Genomic DNA, 18,983 nt, shown 5'->3' with positions numbered 1-18,983 from the left:
CATACCTGCCTGTATGTTCAAGCGATCCTGAAGAGCTTGATTAGCTGATGCGGGTGTGTTTGATTAGGGTTGAAACTTAACTCTGCAGGACAGTGGGTTCCCCAGTAGGGTTAAATACCTCTGCTGTAGCACATGAGGCAAAAAAATGCTCAAACAACGGGGCTCAAACAGACATGTGGGAATAAAAAACACAAACTCCAGTAAACAGCACAGAATAAGGAGCATTACTCTCCCCATGCCAGATGAATGACATCATCTTCACACAGAAACTTAACTTATGTTTGGCAGTACAAGTACAAACTACACAGCATTACATACTAAACAATATGGCATTGGTGAAACAAGAATATTGAGAGGAAAACACCTTGGAGACGATTAGAAAATCACACCGACAGTTAAAAACAGCATTTTGTTCATATAAGGCAAAATCAGGTCCTCTCACAGTGAAGTGTTCAGCAGATTTCTGCAGCAGCTCTTGGTCACGTTAACTGACCACTGTTGAAGCATACATTACAGCGATAACAGTAAATTGAATCTTAAATTTAAATAACATATGCAAAACATACAGAAAGTCACGTGACAGTCCACAAAAACACCAAAATATGGGTTATATTTATATCGAGAGACTGCTGTCCGTTTGCTAGAAAATTTCACGAATTACTGGCAAATATTAAAAAACAAGAATGATAACACCACTCGTGACATCTTGAGATGTTTGGATGTTACAAAATGCTAGCAAACTGAAATGCCATGGAAGCCATTTTGTAAATGCCAACTTTTTGCTTTTCAGTATACAATGAGCAATGCTCCCTTAAACCCTTAATACACAATCTGGGGGAGTAGTGCTCCTTACAGAAATATGATTAAATAATAATAATATATATATCTATAATTAAAAAAATAATTATAATAAATACATATTATAAATAAATATGTAAATTTCACACACATAATTACACAGACAGATATTTTTTCATGGACATATGGCATAATTATGTAAACGTTTTAAATAGATGACAGTTGGCAAATCACATAATGAGGCAAAAATAATTAAACACGTAAATATGAATGAATAAACATAACACAAAAATGATGTGAACCATAAAATGAGATATATATGCATATGGAATCAAAAGGATAAACAAAAAACATCAAGACACAGAAAGTGCACATTGGCGACCAACCAAGATAAAAAAAAGCACAAAAAAGTAAACATGAATACATGAAGAGAGTGGATGGTGGACGGTATTGCGCATTGGAAACTATCCAGTGTGGATACAGCACTTCCACCTCCACACCCCCCAAACCCTCGCCACCACCACCAACCCCTGGCCATGAGCGGTTTGGCAGCATGCTGTTGTGTGGGTGGTTGGAAGGACAAGGTCTGCCACTGACCATATGGTGAACAGAGAGGCCATGCAGCGGAATGTCTCGCTAAAAATTGCATTCACGGGTTCACAGTCGATCCATGCGGAAAGTGTCCTCAGTGGCCGGGTCGGCGAGAACCATGTCCGGGTCGTTGAGCATGTGCAGTCCGTCCAGTGTCAAGGGGTCGATCTTTAACTCATCCAATGGGAACTGAGAGTCTGCATCAAAGCTGACGTCACCAACGCTGGCCAATGAACTGGTGAGGTCTTTGGAGAGACTGGGTGGAGATTCCCCTGTCACTAGCGATCAGGAAAAAAATGCCAGTTAGCAACTATTAATCAATCAATCAACTTTATTTATATAGCGCTTTTACAATTACGATTGTGTCAAAGCAGCTTCACAGTGTCAAACAGGACAATATTGCGACAAAATTAGATTTGGCTGTCCAGTCGTTCTGGAGAAAACAGTGATGTTATCAGCTTATTTTAATTTATCATATAGCGACAATGTTGGCAGATCAGTATTATAGTTTATAGAATTAAATAAGACCTAATTCATACATTTTATTTGTATAATAAGTTGAATAACTTTAATCATATTTTTAGTGTCCCTAACTAAGCAAGCCAAGCCAAAGGCGACAGTGGCACGGAACCAAAACTCCATCGGGGCATGATGGAGAAAAATAAACCTTGGGAGAAACCAGACTCAGTTGGGGTGCCAGTTCTCCTCTGGCCTATTAACACACTGTGTAAGATTATTATTCTGGCAACCTTACAGGTCAGAAATCATATTAGATTGGAATATTCAACATTTCAGGGTATCACGGAAGAGACGGATTTATTTAGGATGGGGCGTCGATTACACAAGAGTATGATTGGGTGTTCATACTCTTGTGTAATCACAATTAAAACTATTTATTGGGTGTTCACACATACAGTGACAACAAACTGACCAAAACACATTTATTTTTTATTGGAGTTGGAGATTTTCCATGACATCAGTGACTTGTTTCTGGCATAACTAAATCTTGTAAAGGCAACAGAAACCAATTTTGCATGGCATTGGTTGTTTACTCTTTAAAATAATCATAAATTCAAAATATTACCTTCTTCAAAGCAATTCCCATCCTACATTTTTTGTTGTTGTTTAATATCCTGTTTTACTCAAAATGAACAAAATACAGATTACAGAAGTAAAAATGGGTTTTAAGCAGGGTTTTAATCATAAATTTATGCAAACATTCTGTTCTCTTCAAAACTTGTACTTGTACCGTATAGGTAAAGATCAAATGTATATATTGTACCTTTGTGAGATTTCTTCGAAAGACATTTGCACAATTCTTGTTGAATTGAAAGACACTATACCTGTGAGAATGATGTTGGGAATGTTGCCATGGCTACTGTAGCTCAGCTGCTGTGCCTCCTGCTGACTGCTGTGGCTCCCAGTTAAACCCATCATGGCTGCCTGTGTGTAGTTCAGCGTTGAACAGTGACTGGAGTCGCCTGGATTCTCCAACATGTTCATGTTGAACTGTTCAAGCTACACAATCAGCATTAGAACGTTTTAAACACCATTTGAACAATAAATAAAATAACATTTGTAATACAGCAGCAGATTTTTTCCTGCACCTTCACGTTCAATCATAAAGTAGTCCAGTCCAGAAAGTGAGCAATTCTAGTTGGCAAGAATGTTGTGGAAAAGTTAATTTATTTCAGTAATTCAACTTAAAAGGTGAAACTAATATATTATATAGACACCAACACCAGCCGATGACATGGCTCCCCAAACCAACACAGACTGTGGAAACGTCACCCTGGATGTCAAGCATTTTGGACTGCGTGCCTCCCAATTCTTCCTCCAGACTCTGGGATCTTGGTTTCCAAATGAGATGCAAAATTTTCTCTCATCAGAAGAGAGGACTGGACCACTGAGCAACAGACCAGTTATTTTTTCTTTAGGCTTGACAAGAGTAATAAAACATTTGAAGTCCATGACCTATCTGTGTGTGCTGGATCTTGATGCAGTAAGTCCAGCCTCAGCTCAGTCCACACTTGACCTTTTCCTGACAATCCTCTCCAGGCTGCGGTCATCCCTGCTGCTTGTGCACTTTTTTCTTCCACTTAACTTTCTATTAACTCTTTCCCTGCCAAACACGGAATTTTCTGTTATTTGCGAAAAAACGCTTCCCTGCCAAACATGGAATTTTCCATGTTTCCGTGTTTGGACTGTTAGATGTGAGGGGGCGCTATTACAAATCTTTTGAATGATTAATGAATCTCCTGATCTAAACACAACCGAGGAAGATGTAAAAACAAAAACAAATGGTGGTATGTAAGAAGATTCCTATGTAAAATAATGTGATTAATCAATATTAAACATCATATAAATCAAAACTGCCTAATGTTACTGAATGAAATGTAGACCCAGGACGAGCTATAAGCCTGTGCAAGCAATAGAGGTGTTGATGAACTCGATCTATTCCATCTGTGTTTGAACATCGCTCTGAATCTGATCTGGATGTAGTATTTGACAAAAATGTGATTTTCTAAGCTTTTTGCTCAAAATGTTGCTTTTTTTAAAATAAAACTTACCCATATTTAAGTGTTGATAAAAAAAAGGAATGCATGAAGCTAGAATTGCTTCTTTTTCTTTAAAAGAAGAGGGTCAGCTTTTTCTTTTGATATATTGCATGCTCGGATATTCATTCATAAAACTAAATATTCTATGGGCCGTTACATTTTTGTGAAAATGATCAAAAACCCTGGCGGTGGCTGGCAACTTTTTTTTAAAACGCTGGCGGGGAAAGAGTGTGCTTTGATACAGCACTTTACGAACATCGAACTTCTTTTGCAATTACCTTTTGAGGCTTTCCCTTTTTATGGAGAGTGTCAATGATGGTTTTCTGCACAACTGTCATGTCAGCAGTCTTCCCCATGATTGTGAATTCTACTGAACCAGACTGAGGGACCATTTAAAGGCTCAGGAACCCTTTGCAGATGTTTTGGATTAATTACGGTATTAGAGTGTGACACTTTGAGCCTACAATACTGAACATTTTCACAATATTCTAAATTTCTGAGATTTTGAATTTGGGGTTTTTATAAGCCGTAAGCCGTAAGCCATAATCATCAACATTATAACAAATAAAGGCTTGAAATATGTCACGTTATGATACGTCACGATACAATATAATATAAATAAGTTTCACCTTTTAAGGTGAATTACTGAACTAAATTAACTTTTCCATGACATTCTAATTCATTGAGATGCACCTATACATACTGTAAAAGTACTATACAATTAACTCAAAATCAAAATCATGCCAATAATAGAGAGGAGAGTCTCTACCCACACTCTAAAAAAGTAAGCTCGCCTGCATGGGAGTTTTTGGATTTAGAGAACCCGTTAGACACCCAGTCTGTAGGACTTGCTGATCAACAGGGAGCATAAAAGGGGGCAATACCAGAAACCTGTTCACCCCACCTCCACGTTCACTATCTTGCAGATTTCACCACTATACAGAGAAATAAGTAAGTTCTTTCTGTGTTTTGTTATATTTACATCCCTTAAAGCTTTTACTCCAAAACTGTGCTCATTTAGAGAAAAACTTGTGGATTATTGTTGTTTATGTGATTATTGTTGTTTGTGTGATTGTTGTTGAATATTTACTTCAAATATCTTTAGAGAGGAAGGAATATTCAAATATATACAAATACAAATATATGCAAATTGTTTAATTCATACTCAACAACAGAAGGCGCCTTTGCACCAAAAGTCCTCAAGTGACACTAATAAAAGTATTAAACTTTTAAAGTTTCAGAAAATCTCTAATATAGACAAAGACATCGCGCTATCTTAAAGGTGAAGAAAATGCAAATGGAGACATTTTGACTGATTAAAAGGTCAGACAGGTTAAGCTATTAGTTGTGTTGTTACCGCTTATTTATAATACTGTTGAACTTGACAATATTTTCTCTCTCCTGGTGGCCTGATGTCATTATCCAGCCATTATCCAGAAGTTAATATATATATATATATATATATATATATATATATATATATATATATATATATATATATATATATATATATATATATATATATATATATATATATATATATATATATATATATTAATTTAAATACAAATATTTGGTATAATGAAAGACACTTAAAGCCTCGCTTGGTGATCAAACAGTCCATTGGTCGGTTTGAAGTCAGATGACACAACTTTATAACCTCTGCTGTTGCTGTCGTGCACAGACTAGACATACAGTAGGAAACAGTAAGATATTTAGATGTTTTATTTTTTTAAGTTTTACATTTTAAAGTTTTACATTAATTTGATTTGCTTAAAGCAATTAATTAAGAATGAAATACAATTAAATACTGAATAAATACTATCCACTTGTTAAGTTGTGACGTAAGGAACACCGTTTCTGGGTCCAAGCCTTAACTCGTTTCCCTTGAGAATGCCATTGACGCCCGTTTATGAGCGCTATTTTTTCATATTAAACATAAAACATTTAAAAAAGTTAAACATTTTAAATACTTACAGTCTACACAACATTCTCTATGGTCACAGCGTTACAGACATTAATTTTTTACCGATTTATAAAAGATGAATCACTGTCTGGGCATCTGGAATTTTGGTATGGAGAAAAAGGTTATTATTATAACTTTTTTTGTAGTATTACAGGACATTGTGTGTGTATATTAGCACCGTTTGTAGTTTTTCTTGGGTATAAGATTTTTTTGGACCCAGAAGCGCTGCCGCATGACGTCAGCCTTAACAACCGGATATGGCTGGTGAATTTTTTAAGAGAATAACGTTTTGATTTGATACTATTTTGATTTATTTATTCTAAAACAAGGCACAGATACTGAATGATTGTTCATCAAGTAATGTGACATCACATAGTCCTTATCCCATATTTTTTAACGTCTTGTATCTTTAAAAATGATATCAAATTGATTGGAATATCCATGGAATATTCAACAGTGTTTCAGAGTTTGTTATATATTGTATATCTTAATAAGAAAAGTATAAAGAGTGATTTTAAATGTACCTGGTTGGATAGGGCATTGGTCTGTCTGGATGGAAGATCATAGAATGAATCTCCAAAGATGCTCCCAACCACCTGAATATGCTATGAAAAAAGATCCATTAAGAACACTGTAATGCTGTGGTAAGCACGCATAACGATAAAAGACAGTCTTTATGATATTCCAAAACACTGAGGAGAAACACAGGAACTGTAGGAATGGCTTGGAGGTGATCTCAGGATTTACTATCCTTATGGGGACATTTGGTCCCCACAATGTAATATAAACAAGAGCACACATACACACACACACACACACACACACACACACACACACACACACACACACGCAAATCAAATCTAAAAAAAATGTGCCACATGTAACACAACAAACAGATGTAAGTGTGTGTACTGAAAGTGGTGGCAATAGAGAGTACACTAAGATGCCAATAAACACAAAATTACAAAAATTAATAGAATGAAGAGGTATCATAATTACTTGTGGTGAACCGCCAGGTGAAAAGCCCTGATTGGATACAGGAGATGTTGGTGACTGATTGGTCGAAGAGCCAGTCTGACTGCGGTACTGTTGGGAGGAAAGAGCATGAGAATCATGTGAAATGTGTTGAATTTGACAAAACTGAAATATCAAAAAAGAAAAACGTACTGAGTCGGCAGTTCCACTTGTGGCTGTCTGTGATTGGCTGGCAAGAGTGGTCTGGATGGTGCTGGGGGTGGAGCTTACGGTGAGAGGAGGGAGCCGTATGAGTCGAATGTTCTGAGGAAGGGTGTGCGGCTGTTTCTGCAGGTCATTCAGTAAACTCAGCAGTGAGTACTGAGACAACTGCTGCTCCAGTGACAGACTGTCCATTGTGATCGGCTGTGATAATAACATACCATTAAAAACAACTTAAACCCATACAAGTATTACTAGTTCCTTGTCAATGATCCCACAGTGCATTAAAAAAGTTTTTAAACAGCATAAAATACACTTTCTATTATCAATTGAGAATAATAGGTCAATAGATGAAAATAACAAAAATCTAAAAATGCCTTTAAGCACTTTATAATAGCGACTTAAAAACTTAAAAATAAAAGATATATATCAACCGTTGATATTTCAAATTAATCTGTTTTAAATCACAGATTTAATGATTTATTTTTATTATTGAAAAAATTGTGCACATGAATTTATAGGCATTCTTGCTTGATTTATTAATTTATTGATCCCTCAGTTGATTCTCAATTAGAGTAAATAGATGAAGCTTCAAATGAAAAAAATAATAATAATAATTTTGTGGCAATTTTTTTATCAAAAGATTTGTCTATCCACACACACATGCACAAAAAGACTTAAAATTCTGGGACACAAATTACTCACTAGAATAAATGTATTGGCATATACAATTATTTGTATATCGCTTTTAGTTGTTTCAATAAAATTGTTCCAAAGCAGCTTTACAGAAAATCATGATGCTAATGATTATAATATCTTAATAGCTTCGTGTCTTATAGAAGCATTTAGCAGATTAGACAGACATATTTTTTGGCATCAACAAAACTATTGTCAGGACTTACTAAAGCAGTTACATTGAAAGCAGTGAAAAATGTGGCTGAAAAGGTGCTGAAAATATATTTTAGCAGCTGACCTTATTGCATAAGCATTTGTAGCACTTTCCCTTTCGAAAGCAACATTTGTGGGAGGAGAGTGTTTAAAATGACTCATGCAAGGTGATTTACTGAGGTTTGCGCTTGTCATTTTACTTATTCACCATTATTTACTGGCCAAAAAAGCATGTTTTAATCCAGACACGAATTTGCACTGCTCTTGGTAGATCAGTCTTTATGCTAATGATCCGGCTGCGTCTGTGTTCTTTAACTTGTGCATCATTAGTAAATCACACACATAACTTTCCACTCCTATCTGCGCTAGTTTACATTTTGCGATGATGGAGATAGTTTAAGTTTACATAAGATAGTCTACATTTTGTGATAGAAGCAATAAAGCAGATGAGATATTTATATACTAGTATACATCACATTTTGCAACAAAATGAACAGGCAATTGAGATCTATATAAATAGTATATCAATAGTTTCTTTATGTGAGTGCAAGGCATGTATGCAGATAAAGTTGGATAATATATATCCAATTTTATATATAAAGTTTACATCGATCAACTATATAAATAATCATGCAATCAAGATTTCTTATATAGTATATACTGCTTTAAATGAGTATACTGTATGTATGCAGGTAAAATAGGATGTATTATAGATTCAACTTTTCATATATCAATTGGTTATATATAGTTTACATTTTTCAACAATGAAAATTCAAGCAGTTTCGATTATCTATATAATACTGTACTGCAAATCTCATCTGCCTGATTGTTTTATCATTGAAAAAATATATACTAAAGATTAGATTTTTTAGATTAAGACCCCATAGATTGATAGAAATAAGAAATAAAACCCTTTAATTACACATTACAAATTAAAACACAGGCTGCGATGTTAAGGGAGGCTGGCTTACCTGTGCAATGGGTATCTGAGGTGACACCACAGGTGGTAGCGTGGGAGCTGGCTGCTGTGAGCTGATATTGGTTGAGGTGACGGGGCCAGTGTGCTGGGCAGGCGGGGAGGGAGGGACGTGACTGGCAGCACTGATGCCTAAGTGTGTGAGGTTGGTGGTCAGGTTGCTGGTACTATTGGAGCTGGACGTAGGAAAGGTAATCTGATCATCTGGATCCAGCGGGGTGGGGAGAGGAGGAGGGAACTGGATGTTTGTCAGATCAGGTAAGGAGCCGCCTGTGCTGTGAGCAGCTGGCATCAAAGAGCTATTCATTTCTTGATCAGGAGATGGAAATATGCTGGAAAAATGAAACAAAATATATCATGGGATATGTTATGAAATATGTTGCAATGCAAAATCTCATGAAAAACTATAGTTTTATTAAAACAAAATCAATTTTTAGATATTATTTAAATCATGGTTGTCATAGTTAAGTAAAGCTAAACTTTTGTTCTTTAAAATATTGAAATAAAATGATACAAAATATATATTTTACTTAAATGACTTACAGCTAGTTGCCTCTTAGTATCTCAACTAAAACAACACTGATCACAATTTACTTTCAATTGAATAATTGTTTAAAAGACAGTAAAACACTTTCAAAACTACAATTATTTATTGTGGTAACACTTTACAATAAGGTATCATTTGTTAACATTAGTTACTATATTAACTAACATGAACTAACAATGAGCTGAAAATACATTTGTTACAGTATTAATCTTTATTTATTAATGTTAGTTAATAAAAATACAGCTGTTCATTGTTCATGTAGTTCACAGTGTGTTAACTAATATTACAAATGCAACTTTGATTTTAATAATGTATTAGTAAATGTTTAAATTAACATTAACTAAGATTAATAAATGTTGTAAAGGTATTGCTCATTCTTAGTTCATGTTCACTAAAGTAATTAACCAATGAAACCTTATTGTAAAGTGTTACCTTTATTGTTTTATCTATTGTTTATAGTTGTAAGAATTTGGAGGGAAAAGTGCTAAGTTACCATTAAAATCATCTCACAGTAAAACAAGCCCCAAAAATCTGGCTTAATTTTCTTGAAGGAAAATATAATTTCTAAATTCACCCAAGAAGGGCTTAAAATGAACAATGTTTTACCTGCCAATGATTGGTGATTTGAGAATATTTACCAGCCATAAACATTTCTTCATGGTTATAAAATAACATTTTATATCGATCACAAAAACCTTAAGACCTACAGTATTATAACCTTGTTTCTGATTTTTTCATTATGGTTGCCGCTTAATCCACATATGAAATTATGGAGAAAAATAAACTTTAGGCATCATGTAAAAATTGCAGTTTGCTCCAAGGGTAAAACATCAAAGAGAAGTCATAACAGATTTACAGTATGTCTGACATCTCTCATATCACATAGTATTATACTACCAGTTCAATTATAATGTTGCAGTACCTAATTAAATTACTCACCAAATGGCCACTGCAAAAAGATATTTTAATCTTTCTTGTTTTTGTTTTCTTTCATTTACATTTCTTTTACCCTATTTTGGGGCCAGACTCCACTGACGTTAAATCAAAGATTATTATAGAGAAGCGTTACATGTTTGTTCAGCACACAGGTAAAAAAAAAAAAAAAAAAAAAAAAAAATTATATATATATATATATATATATATATATATATATATATATATATATATATATATATATATATATATATATATATATACATAAAAACCATGTCATGATAAACTCACTTAATCCCAGGAACATCACATGACTCTGTATGCAGAGATGACTTGGGCTCGTCTTTCTCCATCTCTAACTCAGTGTCCTCTGTATCTGGAGGGGTGAGCAACAGCACTGAAGAAAGAGGGAGATGGAGAGAAGAATGTCATTGTTAATTAGAAAAAAAACATTCATTACAATTACATATCAGTCAATGACAAATAGAGTATCCAGGATAAAGACAAGGAAACATATTTTAAAAACACTTGACACGTTTTTAGAAATGTTCTTTTTATATTAATGTTGCTTTTGTGTGCGCAAGTCTATGTTTAACCTTTATACCATTTTCAAGAAACTTTTTAATTGAATTAGTCAAAGTAAAAAGTAATAAAATATTTTACTGAGTGTAAATAGTGTACAAAAACATTTTTAAATCAGTTTTTTTTAGGAACAACATTTTTTTGACAAATATTCTGAATTACTCATTAATATAGTAAATTCCATTATATTTTGAAAGTCACACCAATGTGACATTTTACAACCTGAACTAACCTTGCCGTGTTGATAAAAAAGATCTGATATTTTAAGAGACTCATTGACCTTGATACAAATTCATGAGGGGTTCTATACGATTAAGATATTTTTTTGCATGCTTTTGCCACTTAGCTGCACCACATTATGACTTTTGGGGGACAAACTTTTTTTTAAATGCCCCTATTATGCTTTTTCAGATATTAACTTTCATGTAGTGTGTAATATTGCTGTTTGTAAATGTAAAAGTATTCCGATGTTTCAGAGATCAAAGGTCACGATGACTGGAGTTATTGCTTCCCAAATGAAAGAACTGATTCTGAACTGCCTGAAATGAGCCGTCAGTAATTCCATTCTTATTTCCTGCATGAACTGACGTAGGTTTGTAACAAATTAGCTTTATGCCTTTGATCTGCATTAAACACAACGGGCCCTATCATACACCCGACACAATGCGACGCCAGGCGCGACAAAAGTGTTTTTTGATCGTTTCAGCCTGACACAGTTATAATATTCATGTCCATCGACACTGTGCTTAAATAGCAAATGCACTCGCGCCCATCTGTTCGCCCATAGGCCTAAAACCGAGGTGTGTTCAGGCGCATTGTAACATAACATATTAACATAACATAACATAACATAAAAAAACTTACATGTTTTCACTCCTTTTGACTGCAATTCTTGAGATCCACCAACAAAAGTGTCCTGTGGAGCTGGATTCACGGCGCTCTGGTGTAGAGCGGAGTCAGAGTTGGTCCTGTGGTAGACGTGGGAACAGAAGAAACACTATGAATTATGACTTTTAAACATGTTTTGTTTCATAGTTTATGAGGAAAACTGCTTTACCTCCTCCAACTTGTGTCAGGAGGTGGTGACAGATATACAGAGCTGTAGGGGCAGCTGTCAATGTAATTGGGCTAAGGACAATGTCTCACATGCACACCCACATCAAATACATCCGTCGGGCAAAACTAGCTGTGTATAAAGGATATCTGGCGTCCATGCTTGTCCACAGAGAGAGGTCTACGATGCGGAGAAGCGATACGATTCCTGTCTCGATACACACGGTCCACTAGGCCATGATGTCGGGATGTCCGACTGGTGTCTAGAACTGTCGTCTGTAAAAGAATCTGATTTGTTTAAGTGCTCTTTTAAAGTAAATGCATTTTCTTAGGAAATGGCATCAGAACTTTTACTGCAGTGTTGGGCAAATAAAAGCACTAAACAGGCTCCACACAGAAGATGGACTAGCAGTATGAAAGCTTAGAGCAATGAGAACCATCTTGTACATTTTTATGCTAATGTCTCATAAATGAAGAGCAATGATAAAATTATACTTGAAATGACACTTGTGCAAATGCATGCTTCCATCGCCTTTGTTATATTTAGCTAATTATTAAAAATATACACTCCTTTGAGCAAACAAAATCATATGAATACTTTGCTCTCGGTGTGGGTGATCTGGGCTATCCCTACAATGCGGCTCAATTCCATGTCCTCATCATATATACAGTAGTGACAGTGTTTGGACATTTAGTCCAAAAATGTACCATTCTGCAAAGTCTACTCCAGCACATCCCAAAGACTTTCAGTGACTTTAAGGTCTGGACAATTCAGAGGTGCCAATTCATGTGTAAAAATCTTTCTTCATGCTCCCTCCAAACAAATATTTCAGTTTGATCCTGATGAATCTTGTCATCATGGAATATGGCCATGATGTGTCTTCCTACATGGTTGTTTAAGAAATGAGAAGCTAACCACTCTATCAATTAGGGTTAGAGGAGTTTTTACCAAACATATAACATGCTAGAAACATAATAATCACTGCAATAATGATCCAATCACAGAATCTTAAGCAAATGCTTATTTAAATCCAAACAGGGACTTTTTTTTTTTTTTTTGGCCGTGCAGTGTATAATCTAGATTAAGAAATCAGATTCCAAAAAATAAGTAGGCTACTTGTAATTATACATTTTAAAATACTCTTGATCAGACTACAGTTACTATTTATTGATTACATGTTATTTTTATAGTGGCAGTAAATAACTCATAATTCACAGATTCTCCACACTACTATTTAAAAAAAAAAAAAAAAAAAAATTTAAATGATCCTTTCTAAGTAAAAGCCTACTGCTTGTATACAATCAGAGGGTCTAACAGGTCATGTGCCTATCACAGAAATAGCTTTTCATTAAACTCACAAACCCTTGCAAATCCCTTACAAATCCCCATTCTGGGAAACCCTGACATAAATGTAATATTTAACACACTTTATGCTGTTGATAAAAAAAGGATGGAATACATTTTCTTTCTCTTTGTATTTTTATATCAATATGACGCAATAATATCCTATTTAAATCGATATTATAAACAAGTTAGGTCAAACGTAATCTAAAAGTAATCAGATTATATTACCTTAAATGTGTAATCTAATGGATTACATTACTTACTAAAATTATTGTCATGTCATTTGGAATTAGTAATCTGCCCCACTGGTCTTTATGTTGTTTCAACATTATTTTGGAGTTTCAATGTGAAAGTATCACAATATTAGGTCTGTCAATCGATTCAAATATTCAATTGCGATTAATCACATGATTGTCACAAGTTAACTCATGATTAATCAGAACTTAATTGCAGATTTTTATCAGTTGTAAATTAATGTTTCAAATTGTTAATACTCTAATCAACATGGGTATGGACAAATATGCATGCTTTATGCAAATGTACATTTATTATTAGTGAAACCATACTCAACAGAACATGAAGACTAGACATGTATAGATGTTTTTCAAAGAACTTGTTCATGTCTCTTAAGCCTAAGCTTAACAATTCAGAATAAGCAGTGATTTCTCTCATTTTAAGAATATAAATAAAGGGAGTTTTTACACAGGCAGTTTAGTTCCGAACAGGGCAGAGTTCATATGAAAAATTAGTAATGTGAAAGCTGTCAAGTTGATCTGGCAGTGCACCAGTACCACACCATACCTGGAGGAGGAATATAGTGTGGCCCCTTTGCGCGATGCGTGTTCCCTATTGAACTGCCAGTATTTTGTGTGTGTGCGTGCCGAACTGTGCCGTGATTCACGTAAACTGTGTGAGAAACACGGACTCGGGAGCGCTCTTGTTCAGAAAAGTAACCCGCGTATTTGTTTTTAGCCGATTGTAATGTATTTATTTCAATAAAACACGTGTACTGTAAGTGGTGATTGTGGTAATGATTTACCTCAGATATGACTGAGAGTGAGCTTGCAGTGTATTTGCGCATCTTACTTGGACTGTAGAGAATGTGCTAAAAACTTTTCTTTCGACCTGGAGTCTAATAAAAGAAAACATGGTAGCTTATGTAGGCTATAACTGCACTTGTTTCAGAATAGTAATGTTAATGTTAACCCTTTTCTTTCCCTATTTCTGTTTGCTGCTGCATCCTTTAGGTCTATGGCTTATCTCAATTTCTCCAACCATGGACTAGGCAACGGATTGAACAGAAAATGTGCGCTGCCTTAATCGCATGTTAATAAAATTAGTGCCGTTAAAATGAATTTGCGTTAACGCGTTAATTTTGAAAGCCCTAAAAAATGTAAAACTTTAATGTCAGAAGTGATTCATCGCGATTACAGAAACAATTGTGATTAAGTGTGTAGTTATATAGGATTATTAGGAACACCATATTAATACTGTGTTTGACCCTCTTTCGCCTTCAGAACTGCCTTATTTATACGTGGCATTGATTCAACAAGGTTCTGAAAGCATTTTTTAGAAATGTTGGCCCATATTGATAGGATAGCATCTTGCAGTTGATGGAGATTTGTGGGATGCACATCCAGGGCACGAGGCTCCCGTTCCACCACATCCCAAAGATGCTCTATTGGGTTGAGATCTGGTGACTGTGGGGGCCATTTTAGGGCAGTGAACTCATTGTCATGTTCAAGAGACCAATTTGAAATGATTTGCACTTTGTGACAGGGAGCATTATCCTGCTGAATGTAGCCATCAGAGGATGCTTACATGGTGGTCATAAAGGGATGGACATGGTCAGAAACAATGCTCAGGTAGGCCATGGCATTTAAATTATGCTCAACTGGAACTAAGGGGCCTAAAGTGTGCCAAGAAAACATCCCCCACACCATTACACCACCACCACCAGCCTGCACAGTGATAACAAGGCATGATGGAACCATGTTCTCATTCTGTTTACGCCAAATTCTGACTCTACCATCTGAATGTCTCAACAGTTTGAGACTCTTCAGACCAGGCAACATTTTTCCAGTCTTCAACTGTCTAATTTTGGTGAGCTTGTGCAAATTGTAGCCTCTTTTTCTTATTTGTTAAATTTCCTTTAACTGAGCAGATTGTAAAATACTCAGACCGGTCCGTCTGGCAAGCAACAACCATGCCACGCTCAAAATTGCTTAAATCACCTTTCTTTCCCATTCTGACATTCAGTTTGGAATTCAGAAGATTGTCTTGACAAGGACCACACACCTAAATGCATTGAAGCAACTGCCATGTGATTGGTTGATTAGATAATTGCATGAATGAGAAATTGAACAGGTGTTCCTAATAATCCTTCAAGTGAGTGTATATATATATATATATATATATATATATATATATATATATATATATATATATATATATATATATATATATATATATACACACACACACAAATTGACAGTAAATACACAATATACACAAAAAGACACTCATGTAGGCTAACGCGCAATATCTCAGTAATAATGACTAAGTAAGAGTAATGACTAACTTTATTTATTATGTCCATCATGTTAGATTACATATTGTTAATATTCTTACCAGTGGTGTCTATAATCAATCTATAATAACTAGAGTTAAAGTGTCTCAAAGTGCCTATGCTTGACCAGAGTACATCAAGTTACACAGTTGAAAAGGTAGTGTATAAGAGGAACCATCTAATGCACTATGAGTTTTATCCAGTTAGGATGTTTATAAAATTGTGATTAATCATTTGAAGGGAAATTCAAACATAAAGTGACAGCATAGTGTGTACGACAACTTATGAAGTTTCTAAGGTCTCACCTGAAAAGGGAGGTCAGTGTTGCTATTTCCAATCTGATTGACATTGGGCAGTGACCCTCCATAGCACTGAGCTCGATTCTGGCCTAGTTGCAAATACTGGGTCTTCTGTAACTGCAGCTGTGCAAAATAACAGTGCGTGAAAAGCAGCAGTGAATGACGAAATGAACGCATGAATGAAACGTAAACCAGATAATGTGGAGTAAAAACACTTTATAAAGTGAAGAATGAGAGAAGCAGACCAGTGAGAGTTCATAAAAAGTAGCAGAATATGGGTATTACCTTGTGATGCACACTAATATGTCATAGATTCAATACCAAGGGACATACTGGCTGTATTTAAATTGAGGCCGGCGCTAATTGCAATACATTTTCCTCCAGTGAATATTTCTTTATTTACAAAACTCAAACTTGAAGTCATGACTTGAAAAAAGTTGTAAAATGAGTAAAAAAAAAAAAAAGTTGAAAATTTCACAGGAAAAAAACAACAACAAAATACAGTTAATTTAACATTTTTTGACCAATAGCAGGGCAAGTTGTCACAATGAAGCCATTCTGTTTATTGACACTGATTTGAGAAGAATAGCTTTTTATGTATAAAACAATATCAAATAAAAGTAAAAAGGCCCATTCAGCAATTTATGCAGCTGTGCATGTAAGGTAGGGGTGAGCGGGGGACCTGTGTTACTTGTAACACACATCGTTTAAAACTTTCCACACATGCCAGGATGACAAAACTTAGTGTATTTACTAGTTGACATATCAACATTTACAGAAAAAAAAATGTGCCAAAATTAAAAAATCTTTAGAAGATATCACTGAACATTTAATGCAACTAAACCATAACCATAGCAAAAGTACATTTCTTAAGTTTAATTTTTCATCTCTGTTTTTGTGTCTATTTAAAATGAGACAAATCTGATATTATTGTAATCTTATATCTGTTATTTAACAGTTGAGATAGTTCTTTAATGCTGATCTAACAGCAAAAGACACGAGCCTTGGTTTAAATCCCAGACGCGCAGGTTCTAACACTGCGTTACAATGAGCTCCTATTAGAACTACACTATTATATTCTACACTTTTATGAATTCTATTGAGAAACCATGAGAAAATAGTGAATAATGACTGAGAGTCAATGTTCAGAAATCATTAATTATCACGTTTTGAACTATGCTGTATAGTTGTATTTAGCAAATGTGTTTGTTGTCAAACTCAAAAAGTAGATTCTTTATAATTGATAAAATGTCATTATTTTTTTTCAAAACACAATTGTTTGTCTTGAAAAATATTTCAGTTAGATCAGAAATTTTTTTAAGCTGTCATTTGGTCGTGTTACAATGTACCCCACCTATGGGGCATGTTGTCACATTCCACTTTCATTCTTACGGGGTAAATCAGGAAAAAAGTATTCACTGTATTAATGAAATAAAACCACATAAGTGTACTAGATGAGTGCAATTTATGTGTACAAAAATAAATACTACTGGATTTACATAAACTGAGAAAATCAAAAAGCATTAGGTTGTGCCCCGCTCTCCCCTAATCAGTAATTTAAAGAAAATAACAATAATCATAATGGAACAATAAAAATGGAAAAGTGCCATAGAAAACATACATTGTTTTGGTCAAATTATAATAAATGAAGAGTTTAAAAATGTTTAAACATACTGTATGTCTATATAGATTTTATTCATGTTTATTCGTTTTAGTTTATTTATTTTAGTACTTCAGTTAAACTGAACAAAAATGAAAAATGTTTTTAAAAAAAAACATTTTAAATTGTATTTCATGTTTATTTTGTTGCAGGTATTGGATTTTTATTTTTATTTTTTTATAAGATTTGTTGTATTTAACAATAATCCTGAATGTATTGTTATCATTACAAATGCATCCCAGTGTGGTTTTACTGCATTAACTTATTTTACCAGTCTTTACAAAAACATGATAATATTGAAATCCTAGTTGGATTTAATCAAGAATACAAAAAAAATGCTACAGAATGCACGTGTGATTAGACTTTTAACTCAAAACCTATAGTAACTGGCTACATATTTTGTGACAACTTGCCCATGTGACACTATATGACATTTGATTATTTGATAAGTACTGTGGCCTGATACACACAACGAGAACGAGGAATAAAAAACCGGAAAGCAAAGCAATCACAATCCATTAAAGGCCAAAACAGGTCCCTGTGCAGATGTGCATGACATCTGTCCGGCCATGCCAGCATCTCTCCTTCTGCATCCTCAGCATCTCGCTCATGTATCCGACCGGCCTCGCGTTTACGCTCAAACACGGGGACATCATTATCGTCCTTCGCCGATTTGTCACGGCTCTGGGGCGACCAGTGTTCTTAAATCATATACATGCTATATCCTACATAGCAGCTGTGCTACGCGCGCGTTTACACCGCGACACACGTATCCGTTTCAGACACACGTACCCGTGCAGCTCGCGTGATGCTCAGGTCTTTCATGACCTCCTCAAACGCCGCAGTCTCCTCGGCCTGCTTCTGGTTGTGCAGGGCGATTTTCTCGCTAAATTTTCGCGGATTGTTTGAGGTCGCCATCTTCCGTTCTTCTCCAAAACACAAAGCGTTGCGTGAGACGGGTTGTGCGCTGCTGCGGCGGCGTCATCACGGGAAGAGTTGTGGGCATTGGAGTCCAGTGACAGTCCACTGGAGGAGCGCCTGA

The 18,983-nt window shown here is 35.1% G+C and overlaps 1 protein-coding gene across 1 annotated transcript; it reads right to left on the bottom strand.

Annotated features, from left to right (window-relative positions):
• Positions 1–9: 9 nt before the first annotated feature.
• On the bottom strand, positions 10–18,949 carry crtc1b (CREB regulated transcription coactivator 1b). Its single transcript, XM_067431634.1, has 12 exons — positions 18,734–18,949; positions 16,288–16,404; positions 12,219–12,344; positions 12,073–12,134; positions 11,880–11,983; positions 10,725–10,830; positions 8,949–9,285; positions 7,081–7,293; positions 6,913–6,999; positions 6,438–6,518; positions 2,733–2,907; positions 10–1,667 (listed from the first exon to the last, which is right to left on the bottom strand). Exons 1-12 carry the CDS (start codon positions 18,857–18,859, stop codon positions 1,456–1,458), a joined length of 1,746 nt encoding a protein of 581 aa, XP_067287735.1. The 5' UTR covers positions 18,860–18,949; the 3' UTR covers positions 10–1,455.
• Between the last annotated feature and the right edge of the window lie 34 nt (positions 18,950–18,983).

This window comes from Pseudorasbora parva, chromosome 22 (genome assembly GCF_024679245.1).
Source record: "Pseudorasbora parva isolate DD20220531a chromosome 22, ASM2467924v1, whole genome shotgun sequence".
Classification (NCBI taxonomy): domain Eukaryota; kingdom Metazoa; phylum Chordata; class Actinopteri; order Cypriniformes; family Gobionidae; genus Pseudorasbora; species Pseudorasbora parva.
The sequence above is the reverse complement of the archived record's forward strand: the minus strand, read 5'-3'. Positions and strand labels throughout refer to the sequence as shown.